General features: G+C 47.4%; 1 protein-coding gene across 1 annotated transcript in view; it reads right to left on the bottom strand.

Moving 5' to 3' along the window:
- Nucleotides 1-258: 258 nt before the first annotated feature.
- ITIH5 (inter-alpha-trypsin inhibitor heavy chain 5) overlaps nt 259-17898 on the bottom strand; it is a 62914-nt gene continuing 45274 nt past the window's right edge. Inside the window, exons 8-14 of the mRNA XM_074942678.1 lie at nt 15378-15549; nt 13234-13543; nt 9504-10051; nt 9179-9229; nt 7758-7874; nt 4581-4958; nt 259-3730 (exon numbers count right to left, since the gene is read on the bottom strand). Of these exons, the coding sequence (XP_074798779.1) occupies nt 3432-3730; nt 4581-4958; nt 7758-7874; nt 9179-9229; nt 9504-10051; nt 13234-13543; nt 15378-15549 (1875 nt within the window). The 3' untranslated portion in view covers nt 259-3431. The remainder of the gene's footprint in view (nt 3731-4580; nt 4959-7757; nt 7875-9178; nt 9230-9503; nt 10052-13233; nt 13544-15377; nt 15550-17898) is intronic.

The following is a 17898-nucleotide window of genomic DNA, read 5'->3' as shown; positions in this document are numbered from 1 at the left end:
TGCTACTGATTTTTAAACATCTCCACTGCGGTCATGAAGGCCATTATAATCAACCACCTGATACTTGGGGCAGCTGCTTCTTCCAGGTGAATGACTCCTGAGGGTGCTCTTCCCCTATCCAGCAACATAAAACACGTGCACGACCTTCGTCTCATGGCAGGTTCAACCAAGTGCCTGCTGCTTCACACCAAATAAAAACATCACCTCCACGGTCACTGTAAAGTATATTTATTGTGAAAAGTGATAACTGGATCCCCACTGACCAAATCTCAACTGTGCTGTTGTCCGTGCTCCCTATACCTACAGGGTTAGATTTCATCCTTTTGGGGTCAACTGAAATAGCATGTCCCTAATGGGGTGGGGGAGACGTGTAATGCATTCAAAGCTTTAGCAATACATATTTATGTACAGAAAGGGGGAAGAAGGGGGTGTACAATGGAATAAAACCCTACACCTGCCCTAACTAAGCGGTCCTCAAAGGGAACATGCATTTGAACAGGTCAGCACTGTGTAGAAAACTCAAGACCATGCCTCTAAAGAGCTGAAATATGGGTGACGGGAGGTGGAAAGTGCAAACCCAGGGAAATCCCGTGGCAATAACCACAGTCCAAAGGTGTCTGATGAGCTCAGGAATGTTTCTTACATGACCAATATCCAGGTCGCTTGCTGCAATTAAAACAGTCAAGTCAGTGCAAGAGTCAGGCAACCGTGGTTCATCACCATCGATTTTCAGGGTAAGCAGCCAGTTTACTGGCACAATTTCCCACCCTCTGCGAGATTCCCCTCCCCGCAGCACTTCCTGGTCATGGGCGCTACACTGGTGCTGGCTAAGCTTAGCCTTGGCCTGCTAACCAGTGCTGTGCTTACTGCTCAGGAGAAAGGCAGCACGCAACACGGTTCTGCAGTGTCTGCCAATTGCTCTTTCGAGAGGATTGTTTCCTGAGAGAGCCGTGCCCAGTGCGGTAGCCTCAGACCATGTCTGCACTAGGGCTTTGTGGGCGTCCCAGATTACTATACTGGCAAAGTACTATAGTGTGGACACAGCTATACTGAGCACGGGTGTGTATTTGGCGCCGTTCACCCCTGTCCCTGGCGCCTGCCCCTTTTGCGGCGTGAGGGAGACCCTGGTGCACGTATACCTGGAGTGCGCCCGGTTGCAGCCCCTGTTCTGGCTCCTCCTGACCATCCTTTTACATTTCTGGCTGCACTTTTCCCCTCACCTTTTCATATACTCACACCCTATCCATGACCCCACAAAGCCACGGGACCTCCTTGTCAGCCAAAGTAGCCATCTATAAGACCAGGGAGAGGAGGTTGGCTGAGAGGGTTTCCTGCGACTGGGGGGCCTATTTCCAGGCCTTTGCTCACATATCTGGGCAGAATCCCTCTGGGCGGCGTCCGCTGGCTCCCTTGACACCTTCGAGGAGCAGTGGTTGCTGTCCGGGGTTCTCTGCTCGGTGTCCCCTTCAGGTTCCCTTTGTTTGACCCTTTGCCTTCACACCTGCCCCTGTTACATTTTTGGATGTCCCCTGTAATTATTTGAGTTCCTGGACCTTGTGGATCCTTCCCTAAGGCTGGGGGAGGGTCGTTTAGCAAGAGGACCAGTGTAGTAAAGCCACCCGCCAGGAATGAAACAAACTACCCTAGTAAACGCCCAGTTTTGCTGGTATAGCTCTGGCTATGCTACAGGCTTCTGTCAACGCAGCCACATCAGTCAGGGATTGCCCCGTGTCACATCCCTGACTGACAGATCTATGCTGGCCGAAGTCTGTAGCGTAGCCATAGCCCTCAGATTCAAATTTCACTGCAAAGCACGGGCAGAATTTTGGCAGCAGCGCTGCATTTGAGGTACCTTAGCGGGGCTTTACGTGGGCAGCTCTAATGGTAGCGTTCTCTGCCACAAGCAAGAAAATTCACTAAAACATGAGATTGAACTGAGCAATGCTGCTAGCCCAATGCTTCCCCACAATACAGCATTAGGGAGCACAAGGATGCTGTGGGTGAAAGATGTCCTAGACTCCAGATGTGATTATAATGTTTAAATATACAAATATCAGCTCTGAGTTAGTCTATTTCTCCTAGGCCAAAGCAGTTCTTCAGTGCTCTCCGAACACCTGGATATCATTTGGCTGCTTAAGGTGCTTTCACCCCTTTCCCCCTTCCCTTTGAGCCCCCGGGGAGATACAGTAAACTTTAGTTCAATTCTGGCCTCCCATGCACGTCTTCATGTTTGCTGACGTCCTCTCTAGCAGGCTTTTCTAATAAAAGATCTCCCTGGAGGGTGACGCACAGCATTATTAAATGATGCCTCGCTTTAAAATAGACCAGTCTCTACATTTTGGTTAGGCAAAATCCTCGTGAGTGGCTTGCTCAGCTTCCACACACCCCTGCAGCGTGGGTATCTGTTTAACGGCCCATTTCACAACCTCGTTTTGCCAATTGCCTTCATTGCACGGAAGCAGAGACGAGGAGTGTCAGATTATAAGCGTTTGGGGATCGGGAACGAATAAAGATCACATTCTGCCATGGGCCCAGACTGTAACAGTTATATGGGATTTGTATTTCAGTACAAGAGCTGGGACCGTTTTGTGGTCAGCGGATTTGGAGCCTGGCTGACTGTTCCTATCCAGAGAATTTAAGAAAGCTTCTATTAAATAGAGTGGGTGCCTAGTGCTATGATCAAGCAGATGTGGTGTGGGTTGAAGCCTCCTTCCTTTCCGAGACAGGAGAGACCATGGATTGAAACATTTAGTCAAGATGCTACAAGGGGTGGAAGTTACACCATCACTGTCATTGTTCCAGGCTGTAAATGCTTTTTAGGATGTTCCAATACGCTATCAGCAAGACGCCTCACGAGGGCGTATATCACTAGTGAGCCTCTCTGGTGGCTAGAGGTACACGCTGTCACACTTAACACCACATTCAACACGTGTATGGATAAGCAAGAAACCAACGCCCTGCTGTGGCTCACTGGGTCTGTGTTCAATTTGTTCATTAACCCTCTGATGACCGTGGGCTTTCCTTTGTGGGATGCTTTCCCTAAAAGCACGTCTGTCCCAGATAGTTATGATGGCAGGTACCTCATGTCATGTTATCAAAGGAAAGGTTGTGTTGTATGACTTATGTCTTACCTTCTGTGAGTAGCCAGACGCTGGTGGGTATTGCGCAGATCCACCTGGGCATTTATTTTTACACCTGTATCTTTCTGTACTGCTAAATCTGACATACCTCTCCTCTCCCTCCCTTCCCACCAGGGGAGCACTTTAGCCCAAACCTCACCCCCCCTGCACTCAACACCATGACCTGTCAGTACAGAAGCGGGGAAGCTGATTTCCAAAGGGAAAACATTTGTTTCTTTGGCACTAAAAAAAAGTAAGAACCACCCGCAGGGTTATTGTTGTTGAATCTGCTGATGCAACCGGTTATCGGCCTTAAAGTCTGTTAGCCATCCCAAAGCTGGTTCCTGTGTCGAAGGGATGAGCAGCAAGATAATCCTTATAGTCTCCATCAATCAGTTTGTCTGCATTGTTCTTGGCAAACCAGCAATCGACCTCCTGCTCGCCGTTGTAGATCTTCCTCTGCTTCCACACAACAGGAACCAGCCTACCTTTTACCTTTAGCACGTTCACTGGCCTCGGGTTCGGCTCTTCTGTTGAGTTCTGACTGACCAGCTGGGGACTTCCACTCAGATGGTCCTGGGTAAGTTTGACTTCATGGTACAAGAACTGACCTGCAAGGAAAGATTAAACTTACTCCTAAAACAGCCGCTTTGCTTTGCGACAGAGTCTTTTAAAGGGGTCTCCAAAGCAGCAGCCATATTACCAGGTTTCAATGGCTCTGGGGCTCCTGAAGGGTTTACCAGCGATGGTGGAAAGAAGCTATGTTCTACAATTCTTTTGTTAATCTCTCACCCACACACAGGGAACTGGGACGAGAATTCTGCTCCTTCTTCACCTCCAGAAATACAGGCCTTGGCCCGTTAAACTTGGAAACTGCTTCTTGAGCTGCCGGTAGCAGAGAGCCTCCTGTTCCTCTCTGGGGGCTAAGCCCGCTGGAGGGTAACATCACTTGTTTTAGACCCACAAAGCTCAAACAAAGGGTGGAAAGAGAGTGCGGTGATTAGGGCAGCACCCTAGAACTCAGGAGACCATTCTCAGCTCTGCCACAGGCTTCCTGTATGACCTTGGGCAAGTCCCTTGTTGTCTCGGCCTCAGTTCCCCAATGGGCAAATAGCACTTCCCTACCTCACAGGGGTGTTGTGAGGATAAATATGTTAACATCTGTGAGGTGCTCAGGTATTATAGTAATGGGGGCCGTATAATAACAATCTATAGATACACTAGTGGGAGATGGGTCACATGGAGAACAGAGGGGTGAGAACGTTGAGAACATTGATGGCAGACAAGCTGGTCATGACGGGATCGAGGCAAGAGTCCCACTTCTCGGCTGACCCATCGCATTCCTCAAGGCTCACCACCTCCTGCCTCTGTCCCTCAAACCCCTTTGAGATAGTCGCTTCTCCCATATCACCCATCTGAACAGTTTGCTACGGGTTACAACTGAAAGAGCATGACACCTACCTAGCAGTCCATGGGAATGAGGGGAGAGCCCTTTACTGTTGGAAATGTAGAATCCCAGGTGATTCCTCTGGTAGGGGGCAGGATTCTTGTACTGGTGGATCAGGATGATGAAGCTGATGGTGCCGTGTATTGCCACGGTGACATTGGAATTGGCAAAGATAGACACCTCTAGGCCACTACTCCCCACCGTGGCACTCCGGTCACATGGCAAAATGAGTCTCTCCCCATCATCCAGGATGACCTTGGTGGGTGTGATCTCGACGTAGGATCGCTCTGGCTTATTGCTGAGGATCGTGATGGTGGTGAAGTAGGTGCGTTGTTTCTTGTGGCCATTGGGAGGAGCCGGGGCTCCAATTAACTGCCCGTTCACAGTTACACCTTTTAGAGGGAAAAAACAGTGGTTTAAAATGTGAGTGAATGAACCGCTCCGAGCTGCTGCGGTGGATCATGCATAATGAAAACCTCATTTTGAGTGGACACTGAAGTACCACTCATGCTGGGATCCTAGTTCTCCCAGCTACCATCTTGTTTAAAACAATGGGGCCAACATTTTCAAACTTAATTGCCGCAAGTTAGGCCCCTAACACCATATTTGGACATCCAAGTTTGAAAACAGGCCCCAGTCTATTAGCCGAGTCCTGCCACCATTGCCCAGGTCAGTGTGAGAGAGGATATTTTACCTGAGCGCTGTGTTAGCATGGTATTTGCAAACTGCATTATCATCTACCGAGGGCAGGTAGGCGATGGCTTGCTTTGACAAACACCATCCTAGAACCCTGCTCAATCACACAGAGTGTTAACCAGAGTGTTAACTAATCCCATTCTGCACAGGACCATGGGGTAGAATTATTTCTGATAAGAGAGGAATTGGATCTGGCCTAATACCACTGTTCTCTAGGAGTCAGGGTTGTGGGTCATTCTCTGTAGGCTGCAGTACACCTAATGTGGCAATGGTGAGAGGTTCTGGTCCAACAGCCCTGAACCCCTGCTGCCTAAGGCCAGAAAAGGTCCAACACTCCTTCACAGGCGACAGCAGCAGAAGTGTGATGGACCCCATCTTGGCCAACATACCAGGGACTGAACCGGGACTCCCAGAGCTAAACGCACAACTTCTACAGCCTGAGCGAAACAACCCTCAGTGGGACAGTGCCAGACTCATAGTCTCTGTGCATGGGCACTGAGAGGCACCTGTAACTCCAGTGGGTTACACACGCTTCTCCCGCTCTGCCCTTCCAGCGTGCCTCAATTCTGCACCAGAGAAGCCACAGGTAGGGGTGGGAGGCCGTGCTTACAGTGTGCATGGCTCAAAGGGGTTGCAGACCCGGCAAATAAAAATTCTACAACTTGAGCCTGGTTGCTGAGGGGCACGTTTCACCCCTGGCTAAGGGAAACCTTCCCTCTGATTGCCTGCGTTTGCCCCGCCTCCTGGGGTATAAGCTGCCAATCAGCACTCTCTCCCTCTCCCTTCAGGAGCCCACACTGTTCTCTTGGCGGGGCGGGGGAGCGGAAAAAGCCCAGCAGCTCAGGGCTGCTCCACTCCCTCTCCTCCTTTCCCCACCTGTGAGCAATGGGACGGCTCCTCTGTAACTCCCTCCCTGCCGCACCCAGCCTGCTAAGGTGGGGTGAAGAGATGACGGGGGAGTGCAGCTGAGACTGGGTGGGATCAGAACCGATGGAGGGCTGGTGGAACTGGCCGGTGTGACGTCACTTTCATTTCTTTGCAAAATGACAGACATCGCCCTCGGAAGGTAACAATGGAGGGTCACAACTGGCCTCGCGCCATCAGTGCAGAGTTGAAAAGCTCCCTATGCTGCGGTCACAGGGGAAACGTTCATTCCTTTCTCCATACACTTAACTGCCATTTATTTGAACCTGGGTGACGCTGTTCTCCCTCAAGTGCACTCTCCTCTCAAGCCACAAAAAATCAGCCAACCTAGCCATGAAGGAAGCTAGTGGTCTGTCTGCAAGGGGTTCGGTGTACACTGAAGAAAGCAGAGGCTGGACACAGATGGGACAGGGAAGTTGGGCCACTGCTACAAAAGTGCCACACAAAATAGCTCTCCAGTGACTTTGTTTTGTTTCGTTTTTTCCTTGTCAGACAGACTTTCGTATTGCCTTTCATTTTTACGCCCCCGCCGCCGCTCCACGGCTTTCCTGCTTAGCAAATAATCCACTTACTAACCATTTTGCTTAGGAATTCCAGGTCAGATCTGAATTTTGGACAGTCGGGGGTCACACTGGTCTATGCAAAGCAGAGACTTGATCGTTTGTGATTCAGCTTTCTCAGGACTGATCCAGAGGCAAAAACTGTTTTAGTGCAATTACTATAGACCCTCCATTAAAACAAACTGTCATTAACTGCCTCAGTGCTCAGGGACCCTTCTACTGCAGTTTGACAGGGACTTAGCACTGAAGGCCGCCAGCCCCCCTAAGTAAGCAGTATACAGTTAAATGCTAATAACTAGGTCAGATACAAAACCTGCCCACCCCACTGCTGGAGAAGACTCTGCAAGCAGTGGGCTATGGAAGCAGAATCAGTTAGTTAGTGAAAACTAACTAACTCAGTTAGTTAGTGAAACCTGCAGATGGAGCACAGGGCGGCCCAGAGCCCTAGCATAATCTCTAACAGTGGGAGGCTGTTGGTTCATGTAAGTGCCACAAGTTTAGCATCTGAAACTCAAGATGGCCATTTATTTAGCTGTGCCTGCTCCAGCTGTAGTCAAGTGCGGCATACAGACCACATGTGTCTTACCTAACAGGTGCTGCTTGCTCAGATCAAGCTGGAGCATTGCATTCTGGGTCTTTGTATTTCCATGGTCCCGATCTCCATATTAAATATATGGGGTGGTGGCAATCTGTTCCATTTGACATGAAGTAGTTGCAGCTCCTGGCCTCCTGCCAGTGGAGCCCTCGGTTGGGCAAAGTTTGGGCACCCCTCAGCAGGTTCTGCATGTGATTGGTGCTAAGCCATAGACAGCCACTGGGGTCTTATGTGCCTCCATCTTCCCATCTGTAAAATGGTGACAGTGCCTTCCTCCCTCTCCGGCTTGTGGTAAGTTTAATGCATAAAGCACCTTGTTGCTAAGTATTTTCACTGTAGGACTGATACCTGCAGCTCAAATTTCCCCAGTGCAGCAGCTGCTGGGGTAGCTCCATCAGGATTCCTCATTATCTTACCAGATTCATTATGATCGGAGACCAGTCTGAGAATGTCCCCTGGTTGCCCATCAATATTGAAGCAGACAGCTAGCTTGCTGGAGGGGAAATCAATGACAAAGTGAGGATCTCCATCCGCTGAGAAGACATGAAAAGGAGAACAAAGGTAAGAGGCGTTCACGGAACACCAGTATCCAAGTGCCGAATCTCACAAAACAGGTTTCAAAGAGCCTCATCTCTGTTTTCTTCAAGATCTACTGGTACATTTTTAAAGGATTTATGGATAGCTTGTTTTGGTTCCCCACAAAAAATGTTGCGTTTAAGGTGAAAAGTCAAAAACTAAAATATTTCATTTCTGAAGTGCTGCCATGGTACTTCATGGGAGTTGTAGTTTGGGTGCCTCATGCCCCCATTATCCTATATATAGGCCAGGCTCCCTGGCTCAACTACATCTCCCATGATGCACCACAGTCTCCCCTCTTGGTGAAGGGCTGCTGCGTAGTCATGGTGCAATCATGGGAGATGTGATCCTGGCCCATGGAGAATAATAGGTGTGTGAGGCAGCCAAACGACAACTCCCATAAGGTACCATGGCAGCACTTCAGAATTGAAACATTTCTTTTTTCAGCTGAAAACATTTTGAGTGTTCAGTTTTTCGATGAAAAATCAAAATTTTCCCTGGGAAGTAGCCACTTCTTGTTTAGTCCAAAACCCAATTTTCTATCAATAAACAGTTTAGAGGGACAATTTTTGACCAGCCATAGGATTAGCATCACCATCAGGCACAATGAACGTTAACAGTTGAGTCTGGGCAAGTCTTCCTGCTCATCAATATTAATTTGATGCAGTAGCAGGTAGATTTCCCACACAGCAAGTGACCCACTCCTGCAGCGCCAGCTGGTGGAACACAGCCCTACAGAGATTGGCCTGAGCTGTGAACTTCAGAGCTAGGCGTGATCTTCTTTGGTGTCTGGTGAAGTTCAGATCTAGGGTCTTGGTTTAGGTCTATGTAATGTTTTAAAGGATGGTTGAAAAAACAATTACAAATATTGTGAAAACTTTTTGACATTTTTTACTGTCTTTTAAAATTTCAGCAACATTATTCTGAAAATCAAGTTATTGTGACCAGCTAAAATATTGAAATAAAGCCCTTATGACCCCTAAAACGAACTGGCTGTTTTAAATAATGCACCTATGTCTTCCTAATATACCACCCCGCTGTGCTTCCTAAATAGCCCTCTTGCTAACTTTTAGCAATTCCTGATCCTCTCTCTTTTTTTCTTTTTTCTTCCAAATTACTGTATTGTAATCAAATGAATAGGATCTTTGCTGGTTTGCTCCAGGAGGGTGTATGCCAAAGGCACTAAGAATTGTGGCTTTGTAAACCAACCATTCTTTATCTTCAGTTACGAAGTATAGAGAATTGGGAAATAGACACTGACCTGACGTTTTGGATATTTTAATTCTTTCTTTGTCTGGTTGCTTGGATACACCTAGAAGAGGGGGAAGAGAAAGCAGCCAGAGTTACGGGTACAATAACAGACTAAGCAATGTTACAACAATGTTCCCAAAACACTGCTCAGAGTAATTACATGACTTGCCCAAGGACATACATTGAGGCATTAGCAAAACCAGGATTATAATCCCAGTCTCCTACCTCCCAGTCCTGTGCTTTAATCACTAGACAATCCTTTCTAATGAAATCAATTTTGAGGTGTGCCTATTTTGAAGGAATGTGTCCAATTATTATAATTATTTTGTTTGTACCTGGTGGTACTTTGTGTCCTTGCAAACTCTGCACTCTTTCCCCAATGCCCTCAGTAGAAGGACTGGCATGAATCTCCTTAGGCCGGTCTGCCTGTAACTCCTTCATCTTCAGGGAGGTGAAGGGGGTGATGAAGTTGTAGGTCAGGGCCAATGACTTGGCTTTATCCATCAAGTGTTGCCTCTCCTCACTGTCATCACTCTTCAACCAGGAGGTCAGCAGCTCCTTGATGGTGAGATAGCTCCATGCCCTTTCAGCATAATTCTGAGCCTCCTTGCCATCCTCCATGCCAGGAGAGCCCCTGATGTCATTCTTGCTTGGGACGTCTATGGCCACGTCGGTTTTCAGGAGGATGTACTTGTTGGCGTTGCTGGCCGTCACCTCCACGTGGAGCTTGCCCGAGTTGCGTTCGATGAGCTTCCCGGCAATGACAATTTCGGACCCATTGAAGTAGTTGGGGAAGAGGTTCTGGGTGACCTGCTCCACGTTGTCTTTGGGATAATCGACCCGGATGTCAGAGAGAAGGGGCGTCCCTATCTCGTCATAGAACCTGAAACAAGTGACATTTCCCACAGGTTAGTGTTTTCAGCCAGGTACTCACACGCGCACACAGGTACCTGTACGCAGGGGTACACACACACACAGAGTGCTGAATTTGCACTCGGGGTGGGATATTCCCCCAAGGTAATATCAGAGGCATGTTGGTAGGAGGTTTCCTTTCCCTGGTTCTTTGAGCATGGATCCTGTGCTAGGATCTAGAGGCTGTATTCCACATGATCTCTTCTGATACAGGAGGCCTGGAAGGGAAAGATCTCAGCACAATTTGTTTTATGATTCTGTGAGAGTCAGAATGGCTTCCACTAGACCTGGAGATTATACACCCGTAATATATCTGTGTTTCATCTAGGGCTTTGTTACAGGACCTACCACATCCCTGGGAATGTCTCCCACTTGGTTGGATTGAAAAGCGTTTATAAGGGACCCAGACCTGAGTTTACGGCTGCATGATTCTCCTGCTACAACTGGGGGCCTGACTGAGACCTAAAGCCACCTGGAGAGCACTGCATTCTCTACCAGGCTTGAGCTTTCTAGTCTCAGCCTCCTCTTCTCTTGCAGGGCAGGACTCGCAGAACCGTGAAATCAGGTATTGAAAGATAAACGAACAAAGAACTGACTTCAACTCTATTTTTGTGGCCAAGCTACATTCATTTTTCATGCCTGCACATACAGGCTGTTAAAGAGCTGGGACTTTGAACATTTTTATTTTTCTCTTTATAAAAAGCTTTTCAGTTCCCTTTTTTAGAATAATATTGAGCACTCTAGTGCCCTCAGTCTAAGGACCTCAAAGTCCTTTGGAAGCATCAGTTAACCCTAAGAGTGCTATTATTCAATCCATTTCACAGAGTACTACAACAAAGCACAAGTGACACTGGGACTTGCCTGAAACCACACAGAGGGTGAGTGGCTTTGCTGAGAGGACAACCCAGCAATCTGGACTCCATTTTACCTACTCCAACCACTGGACAACACTCCACTACCTTTACAAGGAAGTCTTTTCTCTGATGAGCTCTTGTGGCCTGATAGAGCTCCTGCCGCTTTCAATGGTTCAGGATCAGACACTGGTGGATGGGTTTCCACAATGTATTAAAGTCCAGAGGGCAAACAGGCTAAGTATAGTGTAACAGAGCAACACAACTATGATTGGAGGTGTGCAGGCTCACCCCTATGGATACCTAGGGGAACTAGGAGTTTTTTCCCCAATGGAAAATTTCATTTATTTGGCAGAAATTCAAACACCAAAAAATGCTGGTCAAAACCTGAATAACTTCAATGTGGACATACAGCCACAGTGCCTCATGGGGGTTGTTGTCTGGGGGACTCGTGCGCCCATTCTCCTCTACAGGCTTGGCTTCCAGGTTGAGCTACATCTCCCATGGTGCACCATGGTCTCCCTCTTGAAGAGGGGAGGTAGTGCTATATGAAAATCCCTGGCTATGGTGTACCATGGAAGACGTAGTCCGGTCAGGGAGCCCAGCCCATTGAGGTGAATGAGGACAGGAGGCAACCAAACTATGACTCCCATGAGGCTATGCTGCAGCATTTCCAAATTCAAATGTTTTAGGTTTGAGGTGAAATATTTTTCAATAAAAACCTCAAATCAAAATTTTTCACAGAAAGCAGACGCTGTTTGTGCCTCAGAACCTTAATATTGTCTAACATCTATTTAAACGGGCAACGAGTCCTTCTTTCTCCACTTGCACCATGGGGCGAGATGATGTAAGTGTCTCCCAGCTCTCCAGCCATCCAGATTTAGGCACACACGTAATATCTCTGTCAAAAGAATTTAAACCAAAGTCTTGTTCTGAAGGGCACCAAAGCTGTACTATGGTACACTGTATCTTGAGCGGGGGGAAGAACTCCCAAGTAGCCATCCAGTCATGGAAAGAGCTCTACAGCCATAAGACTATCAGAACGGCCAGACTGGGTCAGACCGAAGGTCCATCTAGCCCAGTATCCTGTCTACAGACAGTGGCCAATGCCAGGTGCCCCAGAGGGAATGAACAGAATGGGTAATCAACAAGTGATCCATCCCCTGTTGCCCACTCCCAGCTTCTGGCAAACAGAGGCTAGGGCAGCATTTATCAAATACGGCCACCGTGGACTTTTCTTGCGGCCACAGCCTCCTGGGCAGTGATTTCGGGGGTGGGGGGAGGGCTGCAAAGCAGCGGCCGCCCTCCCCCAGGGCCACCAGCAGTGATTGAGCCCTGCCCACCTCTGGAGACCCAAAAGCTGGAGGAACAGACAGCCAGTGAGTTCCCCACCTTCCCACCACTGGTGGGGTCAGGCTCCAGCCCCGTGGTGGCAGGTGGCAGGCTCCAGCCACGGGGCTTCAGGCTCTGTTCCCGGGCTGTACGGTGGCGGGCTCTGGCCCCAAGGTCACCCCCCCCACATCACCCCAGTTCCTTGCTGCCTCTATATCCACCTCGCCACCCAGAGCTTAATTTGTCCTCAGGTTTGCCTGGGCTGAGTAAGTCTGCTGTGAAAAGTGATATTTGTATGTTTGTTAGTATCACTTTGCACAGCAGGCTTAGTAACTAGGAAGTCTTTTTAAAAAGCAACCAAAAAAAGCAAAAGACACAACAAGAAAAAGGATAAGAACATGCAAAGCACCCTATTTGTGTTTCTATTCAGTTTAGGGTCAGTAAAGAATAGAGACAACTGTACATTAGTTTTATTATTAAGTCTGCAAAAAAAATTCTACATAAATAAATTACACTGACTTAGACACGTGTATGTGCATACTTGTTTGTTTTTCCTAAAGTTAATTATGTATTTTAGGGAAAATTGTCAGAGCAGCCACCAGCAAGAGTTGGTGGCCGCACTCTGAGACCACAAAGAAAATTGAGCTGAGAACCCCTAGGCTAGGGACACCATCCCTGCTCACACTTATCTGACCTGCACCTTTCAACGACAGTCAAACCTGTAACAGCCCCAAGTTTTTTGGGGAGGAGGTGGAGTTTTGAACCTGTATCGGCACCCATATTTTGCTAATGGCCCATATCTTTATAAACAGATTTCCCTGGGAAAGCCGAAATCCAGATCCACCATCTGCAGCTAGAGCCTGTCTCTACTGTGAATTTATCTGAGGTCACTCCTCCCCACACCCATGCCCACAGGAGTGACCCAGTCTCATCCAAGGCCCCAGTGCGTCCAGGGCGAAATTCAACAAACCCTTTCAGCTGTGCGGCTGCGTCCTCGTCCTCCTGGATCTGCCGCATCATGCCGCAGTTCTCCAGGGACATCCTCTCCAGCAGCTTATAGTCGACATCGTTGCCAATGCCGATGGTGAAGAGGCAAAACTTCTCGCGGATGGCCTCCTTGGTGTTGCTGAGGATCTTGGAGGACTGCATCTCCCCGACTGTGGGCCTCCCGTCTGTCAGGAAGATGATTAGGGAGACACTCCTGGCGTCAATGTCGTTCTGAGCGATGTAATTGTTAAGCAGCTTTGCACTCGTCTGGACAGCCTCATTAATATTAGTACCTGGGAACGCAGCAAAGTCATGAGCTTATTTTCCTGATTAAATGCAGTGCACATGGCTGACAAGAAAATCTCAACAGCTTGCAAACATCTGATATGTTCTACTCATTGCCATGTGCCCTTTCCCTCAAAACTGGTACTGTTCCTGTAAGCAGGCTCTGTTATGCCACCTCTTGACAGGTCTGTATCTCTGTCAGTGGGCACCACTACACACGTAACATTTGACACTGCAACAGAGGAGGTGGAAAACAAGGCTAAAAATACTAGAGATAGTCCTGAAGCGAAATCCTGGCTCCATTCTTGAATGTTAGAAGTTGGGAATCTAAACCCAGAACCCCAAATGGAATTTTGCAAATGGTCTTTATAATGGGTCCAAAGCAAAATCCCAGAGCCAAACATCCCGAATCTCTTGCACTCAAAATGCAAATCCAAAGTTGTAGCTTGACATATTTTTCAAAACCAGAGGAAAGAAATCCCCCATGCTTACCAGTATCCTTTTTAAACCATAACTCAAAAAAATAACATTGAAGACTGAAAGCAATGATTTTTTTTCCAAAAAAACATTTTGTGGTAAAGGGCCCATTTGTGGGAAGGTAGGTGGGTGTACAAATACGAATGTGAAGACACCCACCCAACAACTGTTTGCTAAATGAGACACATTAAAGAAGCAAATCAGACCGGTACACTCGCTGAGATGGACAATCAGTACATCTCTCTTTTCCAAACTCCAAAGTTTGGCATGCCGTTAATTATTTCCCTTTGTTTTGGGCTGTAATTAGTCATATCCACTCAATGCAGGCTCAGCTGGCCCTTACGGGTTCTCCTTTGACACCTCTGGGATAACATGCTTTGTTCATTTGGTAATCACCTTTGGTAATTGTTTAGCTAGGCATGTTCCCCTCCCCACCCTGCCTCTTCCTAAACTCTTTAGCTAGTAGTACAGGCAATGCAACTGACCATCCTGTTTGCTCATTTTTCCTTTGGAATGCTTCAGTTAGAATGAATGCTTATTGTTTAGGCTGATAAGGAAAAGTAGGGAAAGCCCTTGCAGATCTTTGGCCAGCTGGAGTCTCTGGTCTTCCCAGAATTTCTTGAGATCATTTTACAGGGCTTTGTGCAGGTCATTTGGTGCTTAGACGTTAAACTGATGATGGGTCCCCAAGAAGTACATTAGGTTACCAGGGTTCCCAAACATATTTATACTGTGGACCACAACTTAACAGAGAGATCATTGCGCCAAATACCTCCTCTTGTATTACAATTAGAGGATTATTATTTATTTATTTTGTTACAGTAGTGCTAGGATCCCTAGTCATGGACCAAGACCCTCTATGCTAGGCACTGTACAAACACAGAAGTCAAACAGCAAGTCAAACACAGAACAAAAAGACACCTTCCCTTCCATTTGCAATCCCTGAGGCAGCTCCTGCAACTGCTTGCATGCTAAACTAACATTAAGAAATTCTTGAATATATCTCCAGCTGCCCCTTAACAGTTGCTTAGCAGCTGGAAACAAGGTGAAGGAGCCGGCACCATGTGACCAGCCAGCTCTCTGTAGGCCACAGTTTGAGAACGGCTAGCTTAGATAGTTGGGAATCTTGTGTGATGAGAAGTCAGAGGGTGGGATTTTCAAATATGCTCAGCATTGGGCTAAATCTGCTACCAGGGAAATGAACAGTAAAGTTCCTGTTGACTCAGACAGCACCAGAGAGAGGCCAATGCTGAGAGCACTTTTGATAATTCCACCTGGTGTTCCCTGAAGAGATCTGCAAGGTCTCAGGATGGTGTAAATTAATCAAAGGAACAAGTCAATCCCATCTGGGTCTCCATAGCCTACCTCCAGTAGGTGAGATGTTATGGATGTACTTCTTGGCATCTCTTATGTTGTTTGGAGTCACTGGCTCCAGATGGTCCTTTTGCCAGACCTTGATTCGGTCAGAAAAACCGACAATATTGAAGTGGTCCTCTGGCCTTAGGTCCCGGAGAATGGTGAAGAGAGCATCTTTGGTCTAAAGAAAAGAAAAGAAAAGAAAAGAAAAGAAAAGAAAAGTACAAGTCAAATTCTCACTGCTTTAATGACAAGGGCCCAGATCCTCAATGATATTTAGGCACCTAACTCCCATTGATTCCAATGGGAGTTGGGCACCTAAATACCTTTGAGGATCTGAAACAATAAGCCTCACTCCCTAGATGCTTATTATTGTATTACAGTAGCACCTCGCGACCAGGGCCCCACTGTGTTAGGTGCTGGACAAATATATAATGAAAAGACACTTCCTTACCAAAAAAGCTTGCAATCTAAGTGTAAGATGGGAGACACCATTTGGATACAGGGGACAGACGGGGCAGGACAAGGGAACAGTTATGAGTAGTGGGGCAGTGGCCGCAGCACACCCACGGCCTAACCATTGTCAAGTCTTTTGTAGGCATCGTGGCGTAGGTTTTAAGGAGAGATTTAGGGGAGGATAGTGGCTTTGCAGGTATTTACAGGCATACGGGGCAGCCTGGCAGAATGCATGAAGGTGCTCGTCCAAAAGAGTGACAAATGGAGTAATCCAGGGTGATAGAAATCAAATATTTCTAGACCTGAGGTTTTTATACAAAGAAAACCTGGAGAATAGCACAAATGTCCCATCAAGTGGTGTGGCCAAATTCCTCTTGATTCTGCACTGAAGCTGGCGATTTCATTGCAAACAAATTACCCATTGCAATGGAATGTCTTAGTCATCCCTCCAGCTGGTGATCTGGGGTCTGATCCAAGGTCCATTTGAAATCAGTGGGACTCTTTCCATCAGCTTCAATGTGCTTTGGATCAGATGATGGGTGCCCTGAGCAGCTCCTAGTGATCCGCATCCAATTTATAAACCCTTCCCCAATTTTATTTTGATGATTTCTCTTTCCCCCTTTCCAATCTGGCAATAACTGATATTTAATCCGTTGTTACATTTCTGTGGAAAGCATTGCATAACTGTTTCAGAGACAACGATACTAATAGAGACAGAGACAGTGATCAGATGGTGCCCTTGTATTTTAGCAGTGATAGGGGGTTCAGATTTAGGGTTTGGTCCTGAAAAGCACACAAGAGTTTGAACGCTTTCCCAGACCTCTGAGACCAGCTCTCCCTGGCAGTACGTACTAGACATTTGCTACTTCCTGAAGCATTTTCTTGGCGTTTAGAACAATGAGGGAAACCTAATAGCAGGTGTTACAAGAATAAAGGCTGAGCGGGAGTTCACACCACCGGGGACACTGGCAGTCCCATGTTTTGCTCTAGGGTGTAATCTCTTCTTTTCATTCTAAAAGCACTTTGCAGACACTAGCTAATGCTAACACCCCTGAGGGGGTAAGTAAGCATTACTTCCACCCTTTTACAGATGGGGAAACTGAGGTTCAGAGAGATTACTTGATTTGGCCTATACCCTACATCAAGTCACCATCAGGACTGGGAATAGTACTCAGGAGTTCCCAGCTGTCAGTCCAGTAGGCCATGTTGCTTCTCATTTATACATGGAAGAAGTAAGGCAGTGAGACCCAGTGGAGGTGCGAGTGGATCCTACTACGTCACAACGAGGGAGTAGTTGGCCATTTGCTCCTAGAAAATGGTATATAAGTGGATGGAGAGGAGTAGGGAGTGTGGTGGGTTGCCATGTCAACATCTAGAGAGGAAACTCTTGTGCTGGAGGTGAAGGAGGCTGAAAGGTTAGCAGGCTACCAGGCCTCCGTGTCTGTAAATTGCCAACTGTGATGTTCCCCTAGTGTTATCTGGACTGGTGATCTGCTAGGTCACTCCAATCCTTGACTCTGGGAGCCAGCCTTACCCTGCTCTGCTGTGAGAACCCCCACTCCCAGGCTGTTCACGCACAGCCTCTAGCATGTAAACTGCTCCAGCTACGTGAGTGAGCACTTTTGGCCAGCCTCTGCTTGGATTGTGCAACCGAATGACACTAGCCAATATCTCCAGTCCCAGACACAACCCTAGGAACCTCCATCTTGTAGCGTCCAGTTATGGACACTGCAAGCTTATATGAGTTTGTCAATTTAACAAAGAAATTGATATGTACCAGGCTTGTTATCCCAAGGGGAGTCTCTGACATGCTTCAAACCAAACGCACTGCTTCAGGTAGAATAAACAAACAAAGTTATTAACTTCAAAAGACAGATTTTAAGTGATTATAAGTCAAAGCACAACAAGTCAGATTTGGTTAAATGAAATAAAAGGAAAATGCATTCTAAGCTGATCTTTCAGTGCCCTTAAAAACTTAGATGTTTCTCACCACAGGCTGGCTGGCTGCCCTTCAGCCAGACTCTCCCCTTTGATCAGCACTTCAGTTGTTTGGTGTGGTGTCTGTAGATGGAGG

This window comes from Natator depressus, chromosome 1 (genome assembly GCF_965152275.1).
Source record: "Natator depressus isolate rNatDep1 chromosome 1, rNatDep2.hap1, whole genome shotgun sequence".
In the NCBI taxonomy this organism is placed as follows: Eukaryota; Metazoa; Chordata; order Testudines; family Cheloniidae; genus Natator; species Natator depressus.
Note: the sequence above shows the minus strand (reverse complement) of the source record. Positions and strands in the feature narration are given on the sequence as shown.